The following is a 26,878-nucleotide window of genomic DNA, read 5'->3' as shown; positions in this document are numbered from 1 at the left end:
ACCAATGAATTACCGCTTGTGTTTCCCCATTGGGATCTTTAAATACTGATAGTTTCTCTCTATCCCCCTGACACTTCCAGGTTGCAAACTGCCTTTCCCCTGCACATGAAGGACCAAGGAAAGAGGATGTGTTTTAGGGAATAGATTTAGGCTTCCACTCCTTTGCTCATTTTCTAAGAAAAGTATATTGTCATGTTCACTTTAGTCTGATAGTATAATGATGTACATATGCAAATTATAATGACACGCTCTGCAAATTTGCATGCGACCTTTGGTTAACATTTAAAAAAGTCATGTGGATTGATTTATCTAATAAACACTCATTAGGATATCATTGAGGTATTCTGCCATATGCTTAATTTTAAATGAGGCTTTAATTAAGCTACTTGCAGGCCTACAATTTAGAAAGATGTTAGAATTTCTTGCCAACCAGGGCTTGTTGTCATGAGGGTTACTCCAGCTCATGGGAGGTGCTCTATTTTATTTTTATTTATTATTATTTCCAGCTCATGGGAGGTGCTCTACTTTAGCCAGAGGCAAGAGACTAAGAGATTCTCTTTGTACATGGTAACTCCACAGCTCTTGGGGAAGGTGTTACCCTTCCTGCATGGCCAAGGAGCAGCCTCTAGAGGAGCTGGCGGGGGGCTGCGCTTGGCTGTCTGAATCTGATCATGAAACAGACCTTGTTCGATAATTATTCATCATGGAATGTCTACGTTCCCAGTGTATAGCGACTATTGTGAGTTTTTGCAGCAATACCTTAATGTAGGCACCACAAAATCATTAATATTTCACTTTAATAAAAAATACATAATATTTTGAAATAGTGTTGAATGATTCCAGGTTGAAAAATGAAAATGACCTTTAAATCTATACAGGGCAGTTCCTTTGGGCACTTTTAATGCAATAATTTATTACGTTCCTATATTCATCATGTGTGCACAAATATAATGTAAATATTACAGCTGTACTCCATGACAAAACAAGCATAATGCAGACATAGAATTATACAGAGAACTGACAAACAGGGAAGAAGGGAGATCTAGTATTTTCTGTACAAAAAATATGCAGCTTTTTGATAATTTGTAAAAATGCATAACTTCTGGCATTTCAGAGAAGAACACTGTATAAAAATAAATATTCTATGTACAATAACACACACAGGCCAGTCCAGGGTTAGAATCATCACTGCAAAAGAAAACATAAACGAGTGTTAGTGACAATTCACTAACAACTGTTAGTGACAGCTCAGCAGGGGGGAAGGACCACTTCATGGGATGGAAAGACAGTGGCCCAGAGTTAAGGAAGCTGGCTCCGGGGTCTCCAGGAGGAACAGAAATGGTGCTGGATCTCAGTGGGAGTGAGGACGGGAGGTTTGATCTGGGCTGGCTCTCTACCTCCACTTTCTTCCTGTCGCTGTGGCTTGAGCACTTGGCATTAACGCACACAGCAGGTATGAAGGTGGGCTAGACCCTGAGGAGTGGCAGAGGGGTCTATGGAAACCTCAGAAGGGGACTCCTGAGGCAGCTGAACCATCAGAAACAAAGGGAGAGTGGAGGGTACAGGTACTTACACCCCCCCTTTCAGTGCTAGCCCAGAAGCAAGCTAACAAGCCCGTTCCCTTGGAGCAGGGTCTGCCCCAGCCCTGCACTGCAGCTGCCAGGCCACCCCTCAGCAGGAGCACTGGGGCGTCTGGTGCTGAGAGCCCGGGGGGGGCATGCAGGGGCACCCAGCCACAGCTCACTCGCTCTGCTGAAAGCAAGCTGTGAACCTCCCCCGCTCCCACCAGCCTCCCGTGGCACCCAGGTTACCTGGGATATGCCAGCTCCCAGCCTCTGGTAATAGAGCTGACTATGTGGAAATCTAATTTTTGTGCAAGTATTAGAACACTTCAAGGCCAGGCAGCTCAAAGGCCACAAATACAGTTCTCTCCCATTTAGCCTATAAAACTAAACAGCAATATACAAATAAGGGAGAGTTTTGCTTGCTGCTTTTCAGGGGTATGGTCCTGGAAATCCCATGCCTCCACATCTCTTTTGCTCTTAGCCAGGCTGATTGAAAAACATCAACAGGACCTGTAGCACTGCCAGCTCAGCACAGTCACAACATTTCCAGGATTATTTTACCTTATTCCAGCAGCCTTGAACTGGAAGGCCGTCTTCCCCCTGCAAAAAAGATGGATGAAATAGTAGTTTAGGACATGGAAACTAGTGCAGAGAACAAGGAAAGAAGGAGTGGGTTAACTATTACAGCTGCAACAAACAGTCTAAACCAGGGCTGGAGGAATAGTCTGAAAGATATTCCTCACCCCTTTGGAGAGACCCAGACTTCTGGCTGACATAACCAGTGTAGCTTGAAGTAAGGGCCAGGGCTGAAGAGGGGAGTTTGCCTGCAGGCTATACAAGGAACTTATGTACACAAGGTCCGTAGGCTTGTTCTCATTCCTCGCTGAGGAAGGTGTTTAGCCAGACCTCCCTGAAGGAAGGTAGGAACACAGGAGGTTCCATTCAGCCAGAAAAATATTGCAGGAAGTTGTCAATAGAAAGCACGAGATGGCTGGTCTATATCTTCAGGCTTGACTCTATAATGCTGACGGTTATAAGCAAATCCCAGAGTCAGCATTAACCTTGGGTCCTGAGGAGGGTCTGGAAAAAAACTCCATTTCCTTTCTGCCCTGTTTGTTAAAGGGTTTGCTTTATCATGTGAGAGATTGCCCAGCTGTCCCCTCTTGCCTCTGAGGAGATCCTGCTGCAGGGAAATTAGGAAGTCAAGCAGCTGGGCAGACCCTGTGCTCGTTGAGGATGTCACAGCTGACTCCCTGAGAGGGGGCTTTTGCCTCAATAAAGTCAGAGAGATTTCTGCAAAAATCCCTGGCACTTCTGCAACCTTGAAGTCTTGGGCTACACAGCCCAAGGTGGACATGTGATTTTTTAAAAAATGTTTTTCATTTTTTAATGTTGAAGAAGGTTGGATACTTTAAGGGCTGTGCTACTAAAAGACTGAGACTATATGGTTGGGAAATGCTTTTGTGAATTACTGCCCTTAACTCCATCTCAGTGCAGCCCTACTTGATGTGAGAAAACAGGAAATTATGTCAATGATAAGGTGCTCTTGAGCAGGAGATAAAGTCAGATGTAAGGAGCTACACCTCTGACATGAGAAGTCAAATACTTCTGCTGTGTGTGCGCATGTCAGATTCATGGGCTATTGCTATTCCCCAGGAAAACTCAAGAGCAGGGAGTGAAACTGTACAACGCACGATGCAGGCACATTTCTTCATTCAAATGACTTGGTTCTCACTTCTTCAAGTACTGCGTGAGAAATCTGCCGTGCTTATCATCCCATTTGAGAAGGGGGAAGGAAAAAAAACAAACAGAAAAGCAAATGCACAGTAGTATACTGAGAAATAAACTATTTAAAGGAGAAGCACTTCCAAGGGACTGACAAAGTGAATGTTGCCATGATGCTACAACCGTATTGCTTTCTGAATGCATTTTTAGACTGTGGTCTCCTTGTGATATTTCCTCCTTCTCCCCCCCACTATGTGGAAATACTGAGTTACGGGTTAATTACTGGGTAAATTGTGGCGTTCCCATTGGTACATCGGTGGTGGTAGGAATGACTGGTGTAGTGCATTGCAGGAGGAGATGGGAAGTTAGGTGTATGAAGGAATGGGAGGCCAGGGAGTTATAGCTTAGGGATCAAAGGAAGACCAGGGTCACAAGGAAGTGTTTGTTGCAGGCGAATTTGCCGAGAACGGAAACGTGACATGCTTATTAGTACCAAGTATCTCCTTCCACATATCTCAGATTTGTAAAGCATTAGTTCACTGCTTCCATAAGTTACACACATGGATGTGTCAGCTGGATGCTAAGCTTTTAACCTAGTTGGATCAAAAACCATGCTTATTCACGTTCCCAAGCTAGCTTGCATGCCAGAACACTATATGTGAAAAAATAATGGCATCTGTATTTCACCAGATTTTCTGGCAAGTTTCCCTTAACAAAAATAAGTATGAAAAGAAGTGTACTTTCTAATATGGCCATGCGGGGGCCATGCCTGAGAGCAGAGACAAAAAAAGAAAGAGCACTGGTAGGATCCTTGCGCCTGTGAAATTAGGTGCTTTATTCAGCCAAAACTTACTCCATAGAAACCTGGCTATTATCAGTGGGAGGTGAAACACATGGCTCAGTGTTTTTTCTCCTTTGTGGACTGTTCTGGGCAGGTATTTTACCTGTGGGATTGGCAGAAGAGTTTCTTTCTATTACCCAGAATTTACAGAGCAGCAACCGAGACTTTGCAAGTAGTCACCGTTACCGTCACTGCCCCAAAGAGACAATGGCAGTGCACAAAGGAGGGAATGCTGGATGGAAGACTAATGTCAGCTCTTCACAAAGGTCAAATAGCAAAGGCTTTTAATGGCAATTTCAGGGCTAGTTTCCTCAGGAAACTAAGAAAACCTTCCAAACTAAATGTGGCTTTTTTCTTTGGGACACATTTTTGCAGCTAGTTGAACTAACTGATGTCCCACCCTTGTAAATGGCATCAAACATCTTTAAGTGAGCATAAAGCTTGGCATGACCATCCTCAAGCCAACATAGTCATGCCAAACTATGGCATGGTGCTGGAAGGGCAGGGGAGTATAAGTTTCAATGTATTATGGAGTTGTTGAGACTGCTGTAGGGAGCAGTGGTCAGGGAGGTTAAGTGCTCCCAAATACCTTTGTCCTACAATAGTTGGGTTAGATGAGGCAATAAATACAATTATCATCCTTTAATACTTGAATAAGATGGATATCAGGAAACAGGCAATTAAAAATTCAAGTTTCTTGGATGCTACGGATACCATTTTGACTTCTGGGAAGACTCACAAATAGGAATTGACTAGCAGGAATTGAGGGAGATAAGTGTCCAGTTAATATGCTTCGCATGGGCTTGCTAACAGGATAACTATTTTTTTCAGTCATCTTAATGTATAGGGTGACCGAGGTAATACCAAGCGGCATTAGGCTGTGCTAGCCACACACAGGCACTTAAAAATAGAGTTAATGAAGGACATGAGCATTGCAGCTGCTTGCTAGAAACCCAAGCCAGTGCAGAGGCAGGTCTTCATACGTTAGTCTACTGAAAGTTCTCAAAGTGAAGGCAAAGGAAGAATTGAAGCAGTTGTAAATAAATTTGCATTCCCGCTACATTTTGCCTCATGCCACAAAGTAACACTGACAGCAGCTGTGAATGATAGCATGAAGGCAAGGGCCTGTTTCTGACAACAGCAGCATGAGGGAAGGTAGGACGGAGATGGGTAAGGAAGGAATTGCCAGGTGTTTCTAGGGCATGCAGCTATTCGGAGGTATCAGAAAATAACAACCAAGATACAAAAAGCAAACGAGCATGCAGGAAAGGGAAGGTACGCCATACCAATGGGCATGGGGCATCCAGGCCGTCCAGCCCAGGTAACCCCGGCTCACCCTTCTCGCCTTTAAAACCTCGGAGACCCTGTTTACGAAATCAACCACTATCGTTATTTCAGTTAATGCCAGTCACCTCCATGTCATGGGAGGAGAGGCTGAGTCCCCCACTGGGACTGTGGCAGGGCACTCTGCTGCATACCCAGAATACAGATTGCCTGTGTTTCCAGTTTTAGTTTTGTCTGCGTAATCAGTAGTAGCAGTTTCCTTTCTGTTTTTCCACAATCTATGAGTCAGGAGATACTTCTCTACAGTACATCTGAGAGGATGAGAATGGTGTTTCCTCCATTTTGAAATAATCCATTCTTCCTACCCTCACTAGGAAACCCAGCAGCTGAATTTCTAGATGCATGATCCACAAGTACTCCTGGGATTTATGGCAGTACTACAGATTTTTGGCAGTGTTTGCTGCAGCATATGAGTGTAGAAGAAAACACATACATACTGCTATATTCATTCATTTGTCTAGATGTATAGACAATATATTTTGACAGAAACATATCCCATTTAAAATAACTGAGATTTGTTTTCCCTCTGGGTAATGCAGCTTGAGTGCCCTGTGTCGCTCTCAGGCGATCACATCAGCTGGCTGTTATTCCAAGGCAAGAAAAACAGCATTCAGGTTTTGCTGTTACGTAGACATGATGACACTAAACATTTCCAGAGAAGAGCCATAACTAGCAGCAAAAGAGACCCAGGACTCTGTCCGCAAAGGAGAAAGCCCTGAGCTCCCAGCACATGGGACACCCCCATGTACCCCAAACCTTTGTGAGCTCCGGAAGAGGAAGGAATATAACGATGGTTACTCAACAGCCTGATTGCTCAAAGGATCAATGGTTCCCCACTGAAGAAAGCAGCTTTGCCATAGACTGCAGTGGGAACCAGGCTGGGCCTTATCCAAGTGTTGTACTTTCGCAAGACCATTATTTATGTTATGATTTCCTTCTTTCTTCCCCATCAACAAATCTTAAAACAATACATTTGATGAAACAGAACATACCAACGGACAGGGTGCATCTAATCCAGGCGCTCCTTGGTCTCCCTTATCCCCTTTAGACCCTCTAGAGCCTTTCTTGCCCCTCTCCCCCTGTAAATAATAGTTTAGTCCAAGAAAAAAAGAATACACAAAAAAGCTTTAGGATCATCCATTTCAAACAAATGTCAGCGATAGTTTAAAAAAAGATAAACATTTAGGAAACATTTTAAAAGAAGAGAAATCTCCCTTTGAGGTGTTAAGTGAAAAACAATGTATGGAGCTACTAACCATTACTCAGCTGCATAAACACATTGGCCATTGCTTAAAATCCCACAATGATAGACCGTAAGGGCTCTGCATCAAAGGGATTACAAGTGCCTCTGAACTTTATGGACAGGCCTACAGTCAGCCAGCAGAGCACCACTCCTCCTCCATCAGTACCATCATCAGGAGACTACTTCTCTGGGCTTCCTAGACATTCAGTGGTGGAGAGAGAGGCACCTTCTGAGAACTGGCTGACCCTAGACTCACAGGATGGGAAAACACTCCTCTGGCCAGCAGCGTGCCACCTCGTGTCAATCTCCAGCTGGCTGGGAGGGTCCCTCCTCTGCCACAGGAGCTCCAGGGTAGCATCTAGATGCCTAGTGCCTCAGATGACAAGACCTGCAGCAGACACCAGGCAGGCTCTCCTGTTGTAGTAGGAAGGCACTGCTGGCCCAGACTCCCTGTGTTGATTGTACTCTTCTTACTACTCCGAATTCTCATTCTTAAAAGAAATTCTCACACATGGGAGTGTTTTTAGAAGCTTTCCCTTAAACTGTTTAATGAGTACTGTGTTTGCCACCAGGGATTGCTAGATTTTCCTTAAAAGCTGGGAGTGTATTTGTGTGGTTTTGGTGGGGTTTTTTTGATTTTTTTTTTTTTTTTAAAGATGTAAAATTACTTCTGTATCCCAGAGCAGTAAAGCTTTAACTTGAACAAGTGTGCTTGCTTGCCTGAGTTTTACAGTGGTTTGTGCACGGGGGTGCGTCAACATTGCTAAATAGAAAAGAGCCAGAGAATGATGGAAGTACTCAGGCCCAACAGTCTGCACAGCCTGGTTGTCCTGTGGGATGCTCTGAGTAGTGCTCCCCCAGAAAACCTGTTAGACAAGGGACTAGTCCTCAGCAGCACAGCCGCAGGGCAGCGACTGGTCCCTGGCCCTCTTATTTAGCAGCACAGACATACCTAGGAAGACACCTAGGAAGGTGCAATTCTTACAATGGTTTGATATCACAATTTCTCTGCAGGCTCCAGGTTGAGTTACACCAGAGACAGGGCAGGGGGGAAACAAATTAAAAAATCATAACCAAAGAGGAGGCTTGCTCTCTCGTGGAGGGGCAGCATTAGGTCAAATGAAAGCCAGCCACAAAAGGGGCTGAGGGAATGCCCAGATGCCCTGTTGCCCCTCCTCACCAAGGGAGGATACATCCCACCTGTAGCAGGTCAGCCAAGGCAAGGCATAGCATGGGTATTTGCCAGTTATATGTATACCAAATCTTTCTGTATAACAGAGGAAATTCTCAAAGCTGCTGAGCATAAACAAGGGAAGGGGCTGCTGCACAGGGAATTGAATTTAGGGTCCTTGTGGGGAGGGTTAAAGGAATTAAGGCATAAAATCAGACAGCACAGGTTGCTGTTTCTTCTTTTAAAAAAGAAGTGTTAAACCCAAAGCTGGCAAGAGAAATGGATGGGAGAGGAGAGGCAATGAGGAGAAGTCACCCAGAACCAAGCACTGGAACAGAGAGGACAATCCAGGAAAATGCGGCATGGGTTGGTTGCTCTGGAGGAAGGAGGAAGGAACCAGGAAGAAAGGCGGAAGAGGAGGAAGGGATAAAGGGGACAAAGGTGGACCTGTAGGAGCAAGGAAGATGCACATACACACAAGAAAAAAAACCACAGGCATTAAAATAACAGTGAAGATATCAACTTGGTAGCACAAGTTCAGGGTTTACACTTTTTCAGCTGGGTTACTTGAAAGGCCATCTGTTCCCTTTGCTACCTAGTGCCACGATACTGTCTCTGCCTGTCCCCAGGCACAGCTATGCTGTACTCCCACACTGAACAAAGGGCAGCAGGAGCATTTCCGAGATTTAAAAAGCACTACTCTGCCTAAAGCAACAGAGAGGATTTTGGCAAGCTATTTGGGAGTTTAACAAAGTGGATCCTCATTTTGAATATGCTCAACACTGAAAATCTTCATATTAAAGTACCACGCATACTGCTGCTGTCTGAAAGAAAAAGAGAGGCATTTCAAATGAACACATCTCCTACTTCCCAAGAGGCCAGTGTTGTATCCCAGCACCCCATGGAACAGGTCAGAAGTGGAGTGTTGCCTTCTCTTTTTCACTTCACAGCTTTCTTCTTGTTCATTTTGAAGTCTCCTGGCTGAACTGCCATAGTTTTGCCAGCAGTGCACTTGGGAGAGACTGTCCTGCACTTCTGAGGAGGTTCTGATGCAGAAGCCGTGTGTCCCACCATAGGGGAGACCTAGCACTCAGCTGGGGATATGGGGCTGCATAGCAAATCCTAGGGAACTGGCACCGTGTGCAGTTCTGCTAAATGGTACTTGTAAGATGTCTATAATGACTTCAAAGGGATGGAGGCATTCAGACAAAACAGCTGTACAAAGGGGCCTCACCAAAACTGTGCTGTTTAACTCCTGTAAGTAGTAGTGACCTGTTCACAATTTTGAAAGAGGGACAGGAGTGAGGGGAAGCCCCTGTACAAAGGCTCAGTGGGAAAAGTGGTATTTTCTAGGGTCCCACCTGCAAAGATATTGCACTTGCCCATTTACAGTCTCAAGTTTCTCACACTTTTTCATTTCAAAATATTGGTTGCAGTGAGGCAAAACGCATGCATGCTTCAAGGGACCAGCAAAACTTCCCATTCATGCTTTTCAACTCATTCTCTACCAGGAGGCACAGTTTCTCCCAGTTTTCGTTTGCTTTTATGCGAGAGCTCACGGAAATCCTATCAGCCTACCTACAGCCATCGAGAGACCCTTCTTTTAAATAAAACACCCAGTTTACAAACCAACTGAAAAAGTCTAGGAATTCTGTTAAGGTTATTTTTTGTTTAGAAGCCACACAGATAAAAAAAAATGCATCTTAATGAAGAGGAAGTTAAGAAGCAAAGCCAGAAATGCAATGATTAAAAAAGGGGAGAACTCTGGAGCTCCCATGAAACTTGGACCTTTCTCCCCTAGTTTAAGATGCCAGTTGGCTACTGCTTTCCAAAACTGCCCATTCTGTGCAGAGTAAGGTCAGAAATACATTGCAGATAAAGGACAGAGAACACTCACTATGTATAAAAAGCAAATTCATATCATGAAATCACCACATGGGCACATGCACTGTAAAACTTTACATTTTCAGATAAACTTAGGTGATACCAGAGTCTTATGAAGAGAAGGTATATGTGTATGCATGAGTACATGCATAAAGACATATACGTGTACTATGCTGAACTGCTCGACATATTTATACAATTGTAATCTTACACAGACTCTAATCCAGAAGTAATTTATATTTCTAAACATAAATTATATTCAACTATAGCTCTCAACTGTTTTTATCAAAAAGATTCAGAGCCTTAACAGGCAAGAAATTCCTTATATTGTGGAAAACCTGATGAAAAAGCAAGGAGCTTCTCAACATGCACTTTTTAGTAATGGTTATCTTTCTATCAGACAGGTGGTTTGACAGAAAAGCAGCCATTCACGTCATTGGTTTTGACCCAACTCTTCACCATCACATCCATTCAGGACAATGCGTGAGGAGACTTCATGTCTGGTTCTTTAAGGTAGGCAAATTTAATTTCTCTTTCCCAAGTTTCCATCTTCCAAATTCTCTGGAGGATAGTTTGCTAGAGGGCAACCTTCTTTTTCATGCTTCAGGGGAAATTTAAAAGTAACGTAATAAGATTTGCTGGCTCCACCTCAGTTAATTCTCATGGGAATCCCTACACACATCAGTGTGTAAGCAGGATTTCCTAAAGCATGCCACATTGGCCTAACTCTACTACACACGAAGCCCTGTGCTTCAGTGAGAAGAGAGCTATGACAACAATGAACACATCAGAAAATCCTTCCTGTAGCTTTCAGATAGATGTACCACAATGTCCCAGGTGATTATATGAACTACAGGTATCACCTTCTAAAATACAAGTCGGTAAAGTTACTATATGAAGGTATAGCAGACAGAATTACATGCTAGCTACTTGAGGTTGCTCAGGAGTTAACGGTCTATCACTGTGTGAAGACGTTAGTAACTAAATGCAAGAAGTTTGCCAGGTAACTTACCCGGATTCCTTTGTCACCAGGTAGACCTTGTAAACCCTGAAATACATCAACATAAAAAGAAATATTTTAAAACAAGTAGGGCCCATTGTATTCCCACTCAACAAGAAGAATGTGTGCCCAAGAGTGTGTGTTTTCCATTTGTGCCAATTGCTCTGTGGTTAAAAAAACCAAAACTTTTCCAGCAGACAATCTCCTCTTCACCTCCATTAGACCATCCAGGCTGTAACACCACTACTACTACTCTAAGGGTTCTTCAGATAAAAACCGAACTAGTTTAGTGAATACAGTCCCTGAAAAGAGCAGCAAACTTCCTTTTTTTTGTGTTAAACAATGAAGCAGCTCCATGATTACATAAAACTAGAGTTCCAACACTGGCCCCATTTTGCAAACAGCAATCCCAAATGGCAGAAGTAACCTCATTGAAGGCAGAGGCACTTTTGTCACTGCAATGACAAGACGACAGGGCCCTCTCAGACAGATGGAAGGCAGGCACCCAAGCTGTGGAAAAGTAAATGGAGAAGATGTGCTCAAAAGCAGCATTTTGGACTAAGATACATATCCTGGGACTCCCATGCAGCTGCTTTTGGTAGTTTGAGGACCAAGGTGAATTAGCAGTTTCCCTTCAGCTTCATCCACTTCATTCTGAATCACTGATTTGAAGCTACTGAGCTCTTTCTGTTGCTCCCATAGTGTACATAAGCTTATAACTTTGATTCTTTAACACCTAACCTAGCTGAAATTGCAAACACTATATTACAGCAGCATCTTAAGCTATCAACCACAGCAAGGAAAAAGGCACTCTAGACAACAAATCCATAGTACTCCCATACTTACAGGAAGTCCTGCTGGCCCCATTGGTCCTACAACTCCAGGATCTCCTTTACTGCCCTGAAATGGAGACAAAAGAGTATAAATTGTTACATTCCTATTCATTACAAACAGGCAGCAAAGGGGTGGCTACAGCAGTGCTATAGAAGTAAAGGACATGTTTCAAAGCACTTAAAAACCCGAAGGATGAGATACTGAAAAATCAGAGGCCCAGCTGAGGGTCTTATATGCACAATGAGAGAGCAGTTCCAGCTTCAGAAAAACCTAGAGCTTCTCTATCGCAGGGAGCTGTGTTATCTTCAAAGAAGTTACAGAGCATTGGTCAGTTCTGAAGCAAACTCACCCTTTCTCCTTTTGGTCCTGCTGGTCCCGAAACCCCAATTGGTCCTGGAGTACCCTGTAGTTGTAGGAAGGAAAACACATCAGGACGTTTTTATTCTGGAGCCTCATTAAAGCCAGGAGACACTGCTGCTCCTTTAGGAAAAAGCACAGCTGGGAAGGACAGTCTGGTGGTGGAAGGCATCTAGCACCACTACAGCTTTCAGTGTTGGTGGCGATGGATTTGAAGTAGTTGTTATAGGCAATTTGAAGAACATGGGAACTGCTACATTAGATCACACCAGCACCATTTTACAGAGCCTTATTTTTAATTTTGAAGCTATCTCTTGACAATTCTTGCAGCAGGCATTTCTACCAGTTCCACAGGAGGGAATTTTTTCTCTCTAGTTTATATCAGACAAGGCTGAAAGCTGTAGCAGAATAAAGGCCATTTAGAAATATGATAAGCAATTTTCTTTTCTTTTTCTTTATTTCCTTATTTTCTTTTTTTCCCCTGGAGTCAGTTCAGTTGAGCAAAAATGAAAGAGTTTGGTTACTTGGTGGCAGGCAGCCAGTCATGCAAGTTGAAAGACACCATGCTGCAGAGCTGAATGCAGATGCATACATACGCAGATGCACACTAAGAGGGCTATCATTCAGTCCCAGTCCCTCTGTTCCCTTTTTGCCATTTATGTCACTCCACCAGACTCTCAATCATGCTAACAGGAAAACCCAGTCTTTTTGCTAACCCTTTGACACAGGGGCCATCTCCCACTAGCGTACCAAACTTACTTACCAGTGCTGCTAAGACTTGCTTGGGCTTTGGGAAATTAACCCAATCAAAGCTTATCTTTCATGTGGGCAATACGGCAGTTAAGCAATACTCCTTCTGGCTAAGAAAAAGCTTCAGGCACTTTCAACCCTGTATAGACTCCTTGAACTTGTTGTGGAGTATTCCCTGTTGGAGGGTCTCTTACAACTCTCCCAGGCTACATTTTGCAGTCTAGATAAAGTATAGCCTTCAAACCTGTAGTGTGTAGTACACCCACCTAACTACATAGTATAGATAGGCGTTTACCTTCCTAACCCTACATCACATACCTTTACACTGGCAAGAACTTCACTAACCATTCAGATATTGATCTACGATTCCTTCAATGGAGCCTCAATAAAGAGATACTTTTGAGGTCCATTACCTCCTTGTGGGAAGAACAAAGGAGGAGGTTTCTGTAACAGGGAAGTATTTTTCTAACAGCCTTAAGGAAAAGGGTCTTGCACTTTTTAATGTGAGCTTGCAATCCTCGGTCACTAAAGTAACCCCTCTGATGTAAGCAGGATGACTCATACGGACCAGGAGAGCTTTTCAGACAAGATTAAGATCTGCAGAATGTAAATAGAGAAGTAATTCATGCAGCACACAACTTCAACGCAGTGAAGGAAGTGAGAAAAATCAGACTCTCCTTAGATCCATGCACAGGAGTTCATATCATGGAAATTTGAATTGCCTGCACATATGCATCATTTTAAGATCATTTAGTGCCATGAAATACATTGAGATCACACCTGTACATTTATAAAATCTACAGTTTCCCAAAACAAGTGAGTGTAAAAGCTGCCATTCAGATTGTGTTCAGAAGTTATAGAACAACTGAATTATTTCCAGTTATTCTTTTTAAATAGCCAAATGGATTGTACATGGGTGATGCATGATTTCCAAGAGGCATTAAAAACATTTGGCCCTTATTTAACAGCTGTTACCCAAGAATAGCGGAATGGTTTGCAGAACCAGGTTAGCATTACTTGTCTCATTCTGAATTTGACAGACTGAGAAGCTTAGGCACAAGAAGTTTATTTCCTTCCCATCTCACAGTGAGTTAGCAACAAGAGGTGGGAATCTTGCCTCTTCCTGCTCCACTATGAGATATTGCTACCTCTCAGATGTATTATTAGACTGGAACACACCCCAGTGCTCCCACCCCCAGGTATCTGGGATTGAAGGAAAGCGTGTTTGGAGTTGCTGAAGTTGCATGGCATTCTGCTGCTGAGAGGTGAAGGGCTAGTCCTGCTTGCAGAAGGTCTTTTAGATGCAACTTCTCCTCGTGCTGAGATGCTTCCCAGGCTACGGAGAGATACCTGTAAGCATACCTGCAACCCACGGCAATGCAACCTTAAGCGCCATGTGTGAAAACAATGCACAAAGCTTTTTGCTCACAGGACAAAACACACTGGCATTATTATGCCCAAGACAAAACTGAAGAACTACTGTGGTGAAAACGTGGCAAGCAAGGCTACCATGGAGAATGACATGATGGAGACCCCTCATGATAAAGAGGACAGGAGAACAGAGCATCATGGAACCATGCAGAGGTTTCATTCATCTTGTTACTGAGATAAAGTGGAACAAATAGGCTGTGATCCCAGGATCTAGGCAGACTCTTAGCATCAAAAAAGATAAGCATGTGACATCACTTCTCACTCTAAGTTTAAGCCCCCATCCCAAGCCTGCTTTGGAGAAAAGAAGGTTATTCCTGGTGTAAACAAGACTCTGGTGGAAGAGACGAGACAAATCACAATACTGGGGAGGAGGAACGTAGGGTAATGGAGAAATGGAACTCACCGGTGGTCCAGGCCTGCCGTCTAAACCTGAAGCACCCTGAACAGACGGGGGAGGGTTAACAAAAACAAGGCAAGAGGAGAGGGGAGGAGGGTGAGGGGGAAAGGAGAGGGGAGGGGAGAGGTGAGTGAAGCAGTGACTTGAGACAAACATATGCTTGCAATAAACAAAAATTAAGATCTCAAGGACAGGTGATGGTACTTACAAGCAAACCAACAAAAACATAGAAACACTGAATACATATAATGTTGACCTGCAACTTTCATATCTCCTTCAGAATCCAAATTTCCCTCTCTCAGTGCCACCAAGAAAACCGCTAAGGAAGAAGCTGTTCTGTGACAGGTGATGAAGAGGACAATGTGGCAGTGGAGTTGAAACTACATTGCCTTTGTGGCAGGCTGGGCAACACAGACGTGACACAAGGCTCAGGGGCTCAGAGGCCTGTGGTCACGGAGGCATTTGCAAGCAGTGCAGAGCCATCAGCCATTCAAGTTCCTACCAAGAAACCCAGGTCCTGTAGGAGCACACTTAGTCAGCTGCAGGCTTGCTCCACTCTGCATCTCTTGGCCAGAGGAAGAGGTGAGGAGCCAGTTGTTTGGAGGTTTATAAAACAGGTGGCTCATGTTCCTGTGTCTCCAGTGCAGACTTACACCAGATTGAGATTAAGTGGCACTTTTCTGTCTGCTTGGCTCTTGCCCTCATCCATTTCCTCATCCATAAGACCTAACAGTGGTTCTGCCCAAGGCCTGTTTAGCCCAGTGTCTTGGCTCTGACGTGGCCAGGAGAGAAAGCTTAGGTAGACTATAAGTACCAAATACTGAGTTTTCCTCCACTTGAGTATGACAAATTCCTCAGCTTGTTGGCCACACAGAGAAGCCCAATGCTACTGCAGACAATCAGTGCTGAAATGTGCTGAAAATTCTGGCATGATGTCAAGCCCTAAGTCACACATGAAAAGGCAGCAGATACAGCTGTGGGATTTTACAGTCTGTCTTTGAAATATTTCAGTACCTGTATGGCACGTACTAATACAACTGCATTTAGTTTGACAGGCTGAAAACACACTGGATCAGGCATGGAAAAGCTTATGAAGAGGGTTAGGTAGCTCTGAGGAGGGATACAAGGTCCACAATATCTCTCAGATCTTACTAACAGCTCAATAACTGTGCTTCCTAGTTGGCCAGCTGATATTGTTGATCCAAACACAAAACATTTCTAGGAGGACACTTCTGAGCCAGTGTTCCCCCCTCCACAGCTCAGGAAGAGTGATGTGAAAAGCCAAGGGACCCTGGTTTCTCATTGGGCTCACTGCTGTAGGAGAACCAGCTAGCACATTCCCTGCCACACTGATGAGCTTGTCAGGGTAATTGCTGGGGCATCTTCTGCTCAGATTGTCACAGGGACCTCCTTCTCCTGTCCTGATACCACAGAGACTTGAGGGAATAACTGTTTACACAGAAAGCTTCCATTTGCATTTCTCAGGGCAAAATGGGGACTGGGTTTTTATTTCTCACTGCTTCACTGAGGCACAATCCTTTGCATTTGAGCCTTCCGAAAGCATCGCTTTCTCCCCACTGGCTCTGCATGGAGCTACAGTGAATACACGCACGATGAGCTCACTTGAGTGCCTAGAGTTAGATGAGATGCATCCAGGCCCTGGAAGGTAACTGCTATATAGCACAACTAAAAGAGGAAAACATTTTACAAACAGACACACACATTTCAGCCAAAGTCAGGGACAAGGTATCTGGGTGATTGAACACAGGCCAACAAAGTCACACAGTACACAAGATGCGCTTTGCAGTGCTTGTTTCCAGGCATTACGTTCAGCAAAGGGAGAGGGCGTGCTCTGCCACCAGTGCTTTTTATGAGGAGAGAACTTGGGGGCTGGCAGAGCAACTGGGTGGGACTAAGTTACCACTAATTCATTATCTGCTGCCAGCTCAGCCAGTGGGTGAAAAGGCTTTTAGCAGATGTGAGCTAAGAGCTTCACAAAGTCTTCAGGGTTGTACCTAAAGCTCCTGTAACTTCTTTATAACTCTGCCACAATTCCTCCTTGCTAAGCTAAGCAGTGCACTAACAGTAGTCTAGGATGACAGAGTTCCCATACAGCAGGGAATACAGCAGGCTTCTACCTCATCAGGGAAAGCATTGATTCCATTGCAGAAGTGATAGAAAAGTATTGGCTAGTGAAGAAGCTGGATGCATTCAGATCCACCAAGCTTTTGTACAAAGCCTGGTGTACGAAGGCCCAGGTGACAAACGGCTGGGAAGGTGTTTCCTTTTCCATATCTTTTTGATTTCTGTTTCTGGTCTTGCTCCATTGCCCTGAAGTGCAAAGAACCCACAGGAAAGCTACTGCTTCTTTATCTCAGTCCTGCCAGAGGCAGGAAGAATTCAAGTGATCACTGATCTATTTAACAGATCTAAAAGATGAAGGTTCTGTACAGAAATTGAGGTTTTAAGTTTAAAAGTGAAGGTACAGTTATTTATAGATCATCTCTTTCTTTGACTTTACATATCAAATCCCTGCGTGCATCTCCTATTGAGGGATCTTTTTACAGCTGATATAAGTTTGGCTCATAAAGTGCTGCTTGCTTCCTGGATACTTACGGGTAATCCCAGTGGCCCTCTGTCTCCTTTTTCACCCTGGGCACCCTTCTCTCCTTTCATTCCATCAATCCCCGCTTCCCCCTAAAGGAAGGATAGAGCAGAAAATAAATCCACTGTAACACCACTTACATAACAAACATTCCTCCCTTCAGAGAGCGCAGAAGCGGCAGAGAGAATACAAGAGGCAGCGGAGCAATGCTTTAGCCAGATTCTCAGCCCAATCTGAAGAAAACCAGTATCAGTCAAACGACCGCTGTGTGAGCACCTGTTTTAAGTCAATGGCAGCAAAAGGAGATTCAGGCTCAGTGCGTAAAGATGGTCAAAGGGGAACTGAGCTCACTTCTGTGAGTGTCAGGTAAATATAAGTAACCAAAAGTTATCTGATAGGGTGGGTTTACATTTAAGATGTGGATTCATTGGAAGTGAATGGCAGGTGTCTACAAGCTTTGGGGAAAAAAAAAATCATACTGAAATATTTTTGGAAAGACTTTTGCAAATGCAAGGCATCAATTTCAGAATTGGGAAAAGAAAAATCGTCATTCCTTTTCCAATGGTATTTTTAAAATTCTGTATTATAAACTATAAAGCAGTATTAAACAAAATATTCCTTTTTCATAAATTCAAAATGCAACCCAAAGCTTATTTTCCCCCACTCCTGTTCATAAGGCATTTTAAAACCCTATCTCGGTTGCATTTTGAAACAGAAGTGTCAGAAGAACCAAGCTTGCACAGAAACAGTAAGCCTGCTTGCCGTACTCTTCTGCAATTCTAGGACAGCACATTGCTGGCTCTCTCTACCAGCACTCCAGTTTCCATACAGCCATGTGTCACTGCCCAGCAACACTATTTGGCTCAAGCACATACCTGGAAGAGTTACTTATTTCTGACATGTCTGCAAAGGGTATAAAATGCTCTTCCTCGCCACTACCGAAAGCCTCATTACAAAAAGACTTGTTACAAATTGCAGGGATGGAACAAAAACTTCCACACTCGAGACATCTCATTGCACCTGCTAATTAAGCCTACATGGATCCTCTGTTCAAGGAGAAATCGGTGCAGTGCTTCCTCTGTCTATAATCCAGTCTGTGCTGTGCAAAACTTTCACCTCCATTTGTTTGGCACATATTCCAAAGACAACTGCACCTTACGGAAGTTTCCCAGACACTTGATAGCAGTGGCTAGTGAGTTACAGACAAGCAAGACAGATAACTGTATCTGTAATCAACACCTGGAGAAAAGATGAATCAGGATAAATATACCATCCCCTTTAGCACCCAAATAGCGCTGGTAACCAAATACTAAGCATAACCAGAAGAATTAAGACACTTTCCACATTTTCCAGTCTTTGCCAAGATGTCAGAGGAAAAACACAGCTCTCCTTGAACATTTCCACTCAAATATTTTTTCATCTAGGTACTGTTTCATGGCAGGCAAACCAATGGTGCAGGCTGAGCATGAACACGTTTAGATGGAGATTAGAAAGCTTCTAATCACCAAGAACAGTGAAGTTTTTGAGTGACTTTACAACAGAATTTACAGGGTGTAGAACCTGGCTAACTTTAAGCTAGAGCTCAGTTACTTAGGATTGTATGACAGGCCATCCATCCTGCTGTACAGACCTTCACCCTGCAGACAAAGATTTCAACTATGTTCTCATGGGAAGATCTCCAACGGCCTGTGGCTTCCCACTTCTCTGGGTGAAAAACTGGAGAAAATGACCAGTTTTCTGGGTCCTAAAATGAAAGCTGCTAATCCATTTCCTTCAAGAAAATATTCAGAAGTATTTGTCCTCTTACCAAGATGGTAAATAACTTTTGCAACCTAGAAGGTTGTTACCGAAAAATTCTTGCACCTGGGACAGTCTAGTAGAATTTCAGGATGTAAAGTTTTGCAGCCTTACCTTCGGTCCTGGGAGGCCCTGAAGACCCTGTATTTGGGACAAGAGACAAAATATGAGTAATGTTTAAGGATGTGCTTTAAAATCCAGGTATCCCAGTTCAGTGTGCAGCACAGAGCTTTTGCCTTCTGACACACTGAGGGCACAAATGCTTAGCCCAGAGGCCTCTTTATTTGTGTAATGGGCACTTCATGTACTGTTCTCATCTGGTAATGAGGTGGCTCTCGCCAAGAACAACCTGGCAGTGGGCCAGGCTTGCTATTAAGACCATTTTTGCAGTTGATCCCTTTAATCCCGTCCATCCCCTCTTGCTACTGTCTTCCCTTTCATCTCAGACTAACATAACCTTCTCTCTTTACCTACCCAGCCCATTGTAGCTCTGACCTACCCTGGGGGGTGATTTTGGAAGTGATACTAAGCATGTTCCTGTTTCAACACTGCAGCGTTTCTGGCTGTTTTCTCCACCCAGAATCCTCCCCAGCCACTTCCCACTCTATCCTCATTCCCAGTGCCTTGCTCCTCAGGTGAATCACTCAAAACTTACTGGAGGTCCTGGTGGGCCTTGGGGTCCAGGGGGTCCAGATATCTAGAAAGCAACGCAAGAGAATTCACTGTCATAATCTGCTATCCTCAGAGGTGAAGGGAAACTGCTCAGAGGGAAGGCAGGGCACAGGGTGCAGCTGAGCACTACTGGGCTTGGAAATCTGGACTCCCCCCAAGGACTGCGTTAGGAAGCGGCAGCAATCCAGGACAGAGTGGCTCAGAAGCAGCAGCAGGACTGGTTATGCAGCAGTTGCAGAGATTTAGGAGGAAAGAGAGCAGTGAATTTTTTTTTCCAGAAAAAGGTCCACTTCCACTACTCTACCACTGCAAGGAGGCACAAGGTCATCAGCTAGCAGCTGTTTCAAAAGGTAGGAAAGAAGGTGGCTGGCTCCACACAGGCAGAAGAGTGTATTGATAGCCTGTGGGACTCCTTGCTGCGGGGCACTACAAAAGCTAGGAGTGAGCTTTGAGGGGAGAATGGACAACTTCATGAACCCAAAATCTATTGGAAAATATATATATGTAGATACATGCAGGTATTGTTCAGGAAATCCCTTCGCCACAAATGCTGAAGAAAATACTTGTTACGCTTTACATGATCTTCTGTTCTTCCCTAGGCATTCATTATTGCTTGCTTGTCGTGAGCTAGATTGTTCTTGTGTAAAGGAAAAGGAGGACATCAGGAGCTAGAGGTGGCTGGCAATTCAGTCCCAACAAGATGAGGTTTGCTTTCCTCAATGAAGGGTGTGTCATAAGAGGGTGGGATGTGCTGGTTTTCAGCAGCACTGCTGCCAGATCAGTCCCTCCCCTACTGCCAAGATTGCAGAAGGAAAATGAGAAAGGTGACCTACCGATTCTCCCGGATTTCCTTTGTCTCCACGCTCCCCGGGCTCGCCCTTCTCTCCCTGCACACAACAACAGACCCTGTCACCACCAGCTGCACTCTGGAGTCTCGCTCCATCAGGAGCCATCTGTGAACAACTCATATGCTGAGAAGCAGCAGCTCCCCAAAGGAGGAGTAGGAACATACTATGTATTTCACAAACAGCTCACCTGTGGCTCTCCTGCATCTCTGCTTCCAGAGGAGACACCCTACAAAGAGGGAGGCCTCCGGGAATGGTACCTCATGGCTGTGCAAGGGGAGTGCCACAGGACCATGCCTGCCTTTCCCTAACAGTGACCAGATGCCTCTCTGCTGCACTACAGCCTCTAAGCGAGGGAGCACAGCAAGCGGGTTGGCAACAGTGCCATGCTGCCAGCAAACTAGGCACCTCTGCTGACTTAGCCATGCAGGCTCTGAGGGCAGCTGCCAGAGCCAGCACCTCCAGATGGCAACAGGAGCAGATGCCCAGCTGGCCCCCTGCCTGCTGGTGGAGACCTGACCTGATACACATTTGATGACACCCAAACACCTAACTCTAAGGGGTAGGAGTCTGAGGCCCCCAAGATACTTGGCGCTTTGGGAAAAGAACCCTTGTGTGTTGCTCTACATTGTTTTCTCTTTGCCAAGCAGGAAAGAGCAGCCTGTCTTTTTTACTCTTACTGTCAATCCTGGAAGTCCAATGGGACCTGGCAATCCTGATGGTCCTGGCATCCCTTGGTCACCTCGTTCGCCCTTCTCTCCAGTGGGGCCATCAAGACCCTATGAATCAAGAAAGATTTGTGGATTTTTTTCAAGACTAATTCAGGCAGACATAAGAAACATCATTGCAAGAGCTAAGACTAGCTCTGGTCATCCCAAGAACACGCTGGAAACCCCAGACAACTGTCAGATGCCCAGGGAAATGCAGGGCTTCACTAGTATTGAAACTGGACCTGCAAATGCCTGAACACCCTCCTGTCACTGTGGATGTGCCAGTCCCCAGAGCAGGGATGGGGGACTGCTTTCCTGCCTTCAAGTTCTGCTCATGGTTATGCAGTTTGCTGGAGTCTGTGTTAGAAATCACTCCCCAATAGCTAGCTGTTCTGACAGCAAGAGTTTTATCCTAGTAATCTTGCAGAGAGGCAGAAGCTTGTTGCATAAAACCCTCTTGACTAGTGCTGGGGACACAGAAGTTGTAACAGACTGAAGCTGGGAGACTGGGCACTCTGCCCCAGTTAGTGGCAGGGATGTAAGGGGTTACCCCATGCAGTTGCCCTCCTAGGAGGGCATGGGTGCTGGTACCTCAGCTGCCTTGCTCAGTCAGGCCTGCTTGCTTACAGTGGCCTTTCAGTTTAAGCAATATGTCAGATAGCAAGCTGAGGAAGTGACACAGCACCCAGAGAGCAGGGCAGGCAGCTGGGGATAGCCACTCCAGCAAGGGAGTCAATCTGCCAGGGAGCCAAGACCTTGCTTCTGTATTGGTACACTTCATACAGCAGCGATGAGGTGCCTCCAGCACCCACCTCTGAGGGGCTCCAAGATATCCAAGAAGTCCCAGGGCCTTGCCCCTGGATAGCCAGCAGTGCTCTGAGAGGCTTCAATTTACTCACTGGTGAGCCGGCTTGTCCTGGCTCTCCTTTATCGCCCTTTTCTCCTGTGACCCCGATATGGCCTGGCTCTCCCTTTATTCCAGGTGGTCCATCCTTTCCTGGCAGTCCATGCGGGCCAGGGGGGCCCATTTCTCCAGGCTTGCCACGTGGTCCCTGAAAGAAATACACACAAAGTGAAACATTTACAGGTAAGAGTAAGGTTACTCCTGCAAAGCAACTCCCTGGGCTGGAGCCTCTTTCACTGCTCATCCTCTCATTCACAGTAATGCCATTTGAGGAGCCAAGGGCAGGACAAAGGAGATTCACCATGCCATCCCAGCCACTCCTTACAAGTTGGGACTTTGATAAACCATTAATGCTCATTTTTGTGAAGCAAAATACTTTTTTCCCCTGTGGGAAAAGCAACTGTGCAATGTCAGTTACAGAGATGTAACATACTAACTCCAGATAAGACCACTGAAGGAAGAAGCAATCCACAGAGGCACCATGTCTTACCTTTTCTCCATCATGGCCTGGAGGACCTGGCAAGCCAATTTCACCCTGAAACACAAAATTGTTACTTTGGCAGTTTGAAAGCAGCTATTCTGACTCCTTCTGCGTGGCATTGTGATGATGAAGGGTCAGCATTACAGAAATAGTCTGCAGGGACTCTGGTAACTAATAGTCACAGAAAAAAAAAGCATGGAAACCCCTGTTGAAACAATACATTGTGTGACTGCCTAAGAATTTCACCAGTCTTGTTTATCCTGACTGACAGTTCACGGCCCCAGTGCTGTACATAGTCCCCAACCAACACAATCCCTGCACAGAGATCCGTTCCCATAAACTGCTTCCTAAAGGGGAGGGCAAGTAGAAAGGATCCTCCATCTTTCAGATAAGGCATTATCATTGTGGGAAAAGAGATTTTCAGGATATCGTGCATGAGGAGGAGTGGTAGAGGTCAGCAGGACAGTCTGATAGTGCTGCACAGGGAGAATAGGAGCATTGGGGAGGGATGTGGGGTGGAATTCAGCCTGGACTGCTCCTGTGTTTCCCTTAGTTCTGTAAGTGCTGAGCTGAGCAAATACCTTCTGTCCTGGTGGCCCTGGAGGTCCAGCCACACCTGGAAGTCCTGGGGGTCCCTAGATAAAGAAAAACTCATTTTCAGATTACCAACAGGGCTTTTATTTTCATGTTTTGAAACAAAACAGCTCTTCTGACTTTAACGTGAAATCACAGGGGAATTTTCCTAGGGACTCCTAAAGTTGTATTTGCTTGGGAAGCCGAGCAGTGGAGAGTCCTGAGTGAACAGCAGGTCAGTCCAAAGTGAGTTGTAGATAGAATCATAGAATCATTTAGGTTGGAAAAGACCTTTAAGATCATCGAGTCCAACCATTAATCTAACACTGCCAAGTCCACCACTAAACCATGTCCCTAAGCACCACATCTACACGTCTTTTAAATACCTCCAGGGATGGTGACACAACCACTTCACTGGGCACCCTGTTCCAATGCTTGATAACCCTTTTAGTGAAGAAATTTTTCCTAATATCCAGTCTAACCCTCCCCTGGCACAACTTGAGGCCATTTCCTCTTGTCCTCTCCTCCCCTTACTTGGGAGAAGAGACCAAGACCCACCTCGCTACAACCTCCTTTCAGGTAGCTGTAGAGAGCGATAAGGTCTCCCCTCAGCCTCCTTTTCTCCAGGCTAAACAACCCCAGTTCCCTCAGCTGCTCCTCATAAGACTTGTGCTCTAGACCCTTCACCAGCTTTGTTACCCTTCTTTGGATGCGCTCCAGCACCTCAATGTCTTTCTTGTAGTGAGGGGCCCTCACTGTTTATAAAGAAAATGTATTTCTTTACATTTTCATGGAAGAAAATGAAAACGACCACAGCTATCTGCTCCTGAAACTGAGATGAACTTAACAAGGTTTTCCCTTCCTATCTACAAAAGTATGATTTTAGAATAGAGATCATAGGAAACACCGTACTACTTGGGTACCAAGCACAGCTTAAGCAGAGCTAAATGGCACTAGCATTTTGAGCAGATTTCCTGATCACTCTTGGAAGTTACCACTTCAAAGAGACCTAGGGAGCAGTTTGGCCTAGCAAGTGATGCTACTTACACTCATTTTGTGCTGCCCTGTCATACTGCATTTTAAAAATCCATCTTTTTTCCTTAACCAGGTTTCTTGTCCTGAGAAGCAAAATACAGGGACACTTTTTCCCTTATTTTGGCTCAAAATAACCACTTTGCCTCTCTTTGTCTTCAAAGGGCTTGTAGTCACTGCTGTTTTGTACAGGACTGTTATGTCAAGTTATACTTACCAATGGTGAAAATATGGCCTCCCCTCCCATCACAGGAAGTGTCCGCCACAGACTGCCAGTATAAGCTTTCTTGCAAGTCACCCAAGGCCTCCTTTTTCTCTGCTTTGGTCAGCCCCCCCTTGCTCTTCTCTGCCCCTTCTGAGCACTCCCTGTTCTGAGCAGCATGTATTACCTCTTAAAGCAGAGAAATAAAGGGCCTGATTATAATTCAAGTGCCAAGATCAGAAGGCAAGATGAGCTCTTCCTTCAGCTGTCAGCTGTCCCAACTTTAGCTCCCAACAGCAAAGGCCAAATGTTTTAGCTGCACCTAAATTGTCAGGCCATTTGCTTAGGATGAACATATGGCTACTTCCTTAAAACCACACAGCAAAGCTAGGAACTCACCATCAAGGCCAAAGTTCGTATTTCCTAGGAAAAAAAAAAAAAAGTCAAAAAAGGAAAACAGCCATTTGAAAACTAAGCTTTTTCCTGCAGGTGGTTTGTTCTCCACTAATGTAATACTGGCCCAAATGAGCAAGGAGCCTACAAAATGAACGAAGGCAAAAAACCTAGCTCTGAGTCCCATAGAGCTGTTATTCTATGATTTCTCCTTTTTCCAAGTAGAACCCAGGCTAACCCAGAGCTGGGCACAGCTGCTGAGTGACTGCACACCATCAGTGCACACTTCCGAGGAAGCTTTGCAGTCCTTTTATTCACCACCTACCCCAAGCCATGGCCCACTCTTGAGGGGATTCACATGAGCTCTATGTGCACACCAACATGAACACATCAACTAAACAAGGTGCACATGTATTTACCAAAGCACTGTACACAGTGAGCTGTGGGATGAAGGGGACTATGGAACAACCAAGTACTTCCCTTTGCTGCTACTGCCGAGGAAGCAGATCTACATTGTTCCTGGTTTTCTGTATCCCCTGGGAAACAGTAAAGCACACAGCAGTCACCTCATGGGACAGGAGGGCAGTTGCTCACCTGGAGAGCTTCACTGATGTTACCATCGTAGTCCATCATTTCATCCTTCCCAGGCTCTCCTTTGGGGCCCTGCAAAATACCAGATCTTTAGCCAGGGATTGAGGATTGCCCTTCCCATGGGGTACACATTGCTGTGGGTCACCCTGAAAAAGGGGTCTCAGAGAGGCCTGTTTCATGAGCCTCCAGTTTTTCATTTATTGAGCAAAGCTCTTGAAAGCACATTTTATAGAGGAAACACTACCAAAGCATAGCCAGACAAGCCCAGATCACCATGCCATGACCATCAAAGCTGGCAGGTCTGGTAAGTGGTGAAGTTGAGGCCAGAATGCGGGAACTGGATTGTCTGACTGATTGTCAGACTTGGGCATGCACCAAACAGCCCTCCTGCTGCCCTTTGCTGATATGCCAAGGGCCTGAGCTCAGACTGGGGTGTCCAGACCCACCTCCTCCTACAAATGAGCCAAACATTCACCCTGAGGCGGCTCAGAAGACTTTTTTCCCCTAAGATGGGGGTGTGTTCTGATGAGGGTATGGAGTGGAGAAATGGCCTGTCTCAAACTTAGCCATTGCCCAGCTATAAGCACTTTTAGTGACATTGAGAACATCTGTCAAGAAAGCAGAGGCCAAATCTAGACTGTCAGTGTGGTCCCACTACCCTTAGACCCCTCTGAAGGGACAAAACTCTTCAAGTGAAGAGACACCTACCCTTGGGCCCATGGGTCCCTGGTCTCCCGGTGAACCAGGTTCCCCCTGTAACAAGAACAACATGCTGTTAGCAAAGCCTATCCCTTCACTTGCTTGAACTCCAGGAATTTTTCTCTGCTAGTCCTCTGAAACAGTCGGGGACTAGACAGCTCAGTGTTAAAATGATCCTTTTCAGCTAAGTTTTGTAGATGTAGGATCAAATTTGCAGCTACTGAACCTGGAACTGGGCTGTGCAGAAGCACTCTGTACCTTTTCCCCCCGTGACCCTGCAGCACCAGGCCGGCCAACGTCACCAGCTTCTCCCTGAGAGAAACAAAAAGGGAAAGGGATGGGTTTGTATTGTGTGGAGGGGATGTGACTCCACTGCTGCCTTTGCATTTCCAGGAGGAAGAACTGCACCAGCCAAGTGCCCCTGCCATGCCCGCATCTCCTCAGGTAACCAAATCTCCTGCTGTGACTTCACACGAGGTGCCCTTCTCTTCTACCCAGTGCAGAGGGAGTATTCAGCATGAAGGAAAGCACGCAATTCAGACCCAAAGTAAGTGCACAGAAGGGCTGTTCCAAGTACATATGAGACGGGACCTCAGATTTAAGTGTTCTTGGTGTCCTTTGCCAAGGGGCAGGATTTTACTGCTGCTGCTCCTTGAGGAGGTACAAGAGGAAGGGGAGAGGAGACTTGGAGGGCCTCCCCATGTCCACCCTGCCTCGGGTACCACCGGGGCTAGAGGCTGTCGTTGATTCTGAGCAACTGGTTTCTCACAGAGCCTAGAGGGGAGTTATTTGAGCACAAGGAGGGTATTTTCTTCCTAGAAACACAGTTTAC

General features: G+C 45.2%; 1 protein-coding gene across 1 annotated transcript in view; it reads right to left on the bottom strand.

Annotated features, from left to right (window-relative positions):
* Positions 1-924: 924 nt before the first annotated feature.
* The window catches only part of COL13A1 (collagen type XIII alpha 1 chain), a 62,082-nt gene continuing 36,128 nt past the window's right edge, over positions 925-26,878 (bottom strand). Inside the window, exons 20-38 of the mRNA XM_075505365.1 lie at positions 26,305-26,358; positions 26,056-26,100; positions 25,351-25,419; positions 24,763-24,786; positions 23,138-23,191; positions 22,566-22,610; positions 22,071-22,223; positions 21,142-21,240; positions 20,450-20,503; positions 19,600-19,641; positions 19,059-19,085; positions 17,159-17,239; positions 14,549-14,584; positions 11,957-12,010; positions 11,620-11,673; positions 10,786-10,821; positions 6,468-6,554; positions 2,127-2,165; positions 925-1,188 (exon numbers count right to left, since the gene is read on the bottom strand). Of these exons, the coding sequence (XP_075361480.1) occupies positions 1,186-1,188; positions 2,127-2,165; positions 6,468-6,554; positions 10,786-10,821; positions 11,620-11,673; positions 11,957-12,010; positions 14,549-14,584; positions 17,159-17,239; positions 19,059-19,085; positions 19,600-19,641; positions 20,450-20,503; positions 21,142-21,240; positions 22,071-22,223; positions 22,566-22,610; positions 23,138-23,191; positions 24,763-24,786; positions 25,351-25,419; positions 26,056-26,100; positions 26,305-26,358 (1,056 nt within the window). The 3' untranslated portion in view covers positions 925-1,185. The remainder of the gene's footprint in view (positions 1,189-2,126; positions 2,166-6,467; positions 6,555-10,785; positions 10,822-11,619; positions 11,674-11,956; positions 12,011-14,548; positions 14,585-17,158; positions 17,240-19,058; positions 19,086-19,599; positions 19,642-20,449; positions 20,504-21,141; positions 21,241-22,070; positions 22,224-22,565; positions 22,611-23,137; positions 23,192-24,762; positions 24,787-25,350; positions 25,420-26,055; positions 26,101-26,304; positions 26,359-26,878) is intronic.

This window comes from Mycteria americana, chromosome 6, assembly GCF_035582795.1.
Source record: "Mycteria americana isolate JAX WOST 10 ecotype Jacksonville Zoo and Gardens chromosome 6, USCA_MyAme_1.0, whole genome shotgun sequence".
NCBI classification, from domain to species: Eukaryota; Metazoa; Chordata; class Aves; order Ciconiiformes; family Ciconiidae; genus Mycteria; species Mycteria americana.
This window is presented reverse-complemented; position numbering and strand designations above follow the sequence as displayed.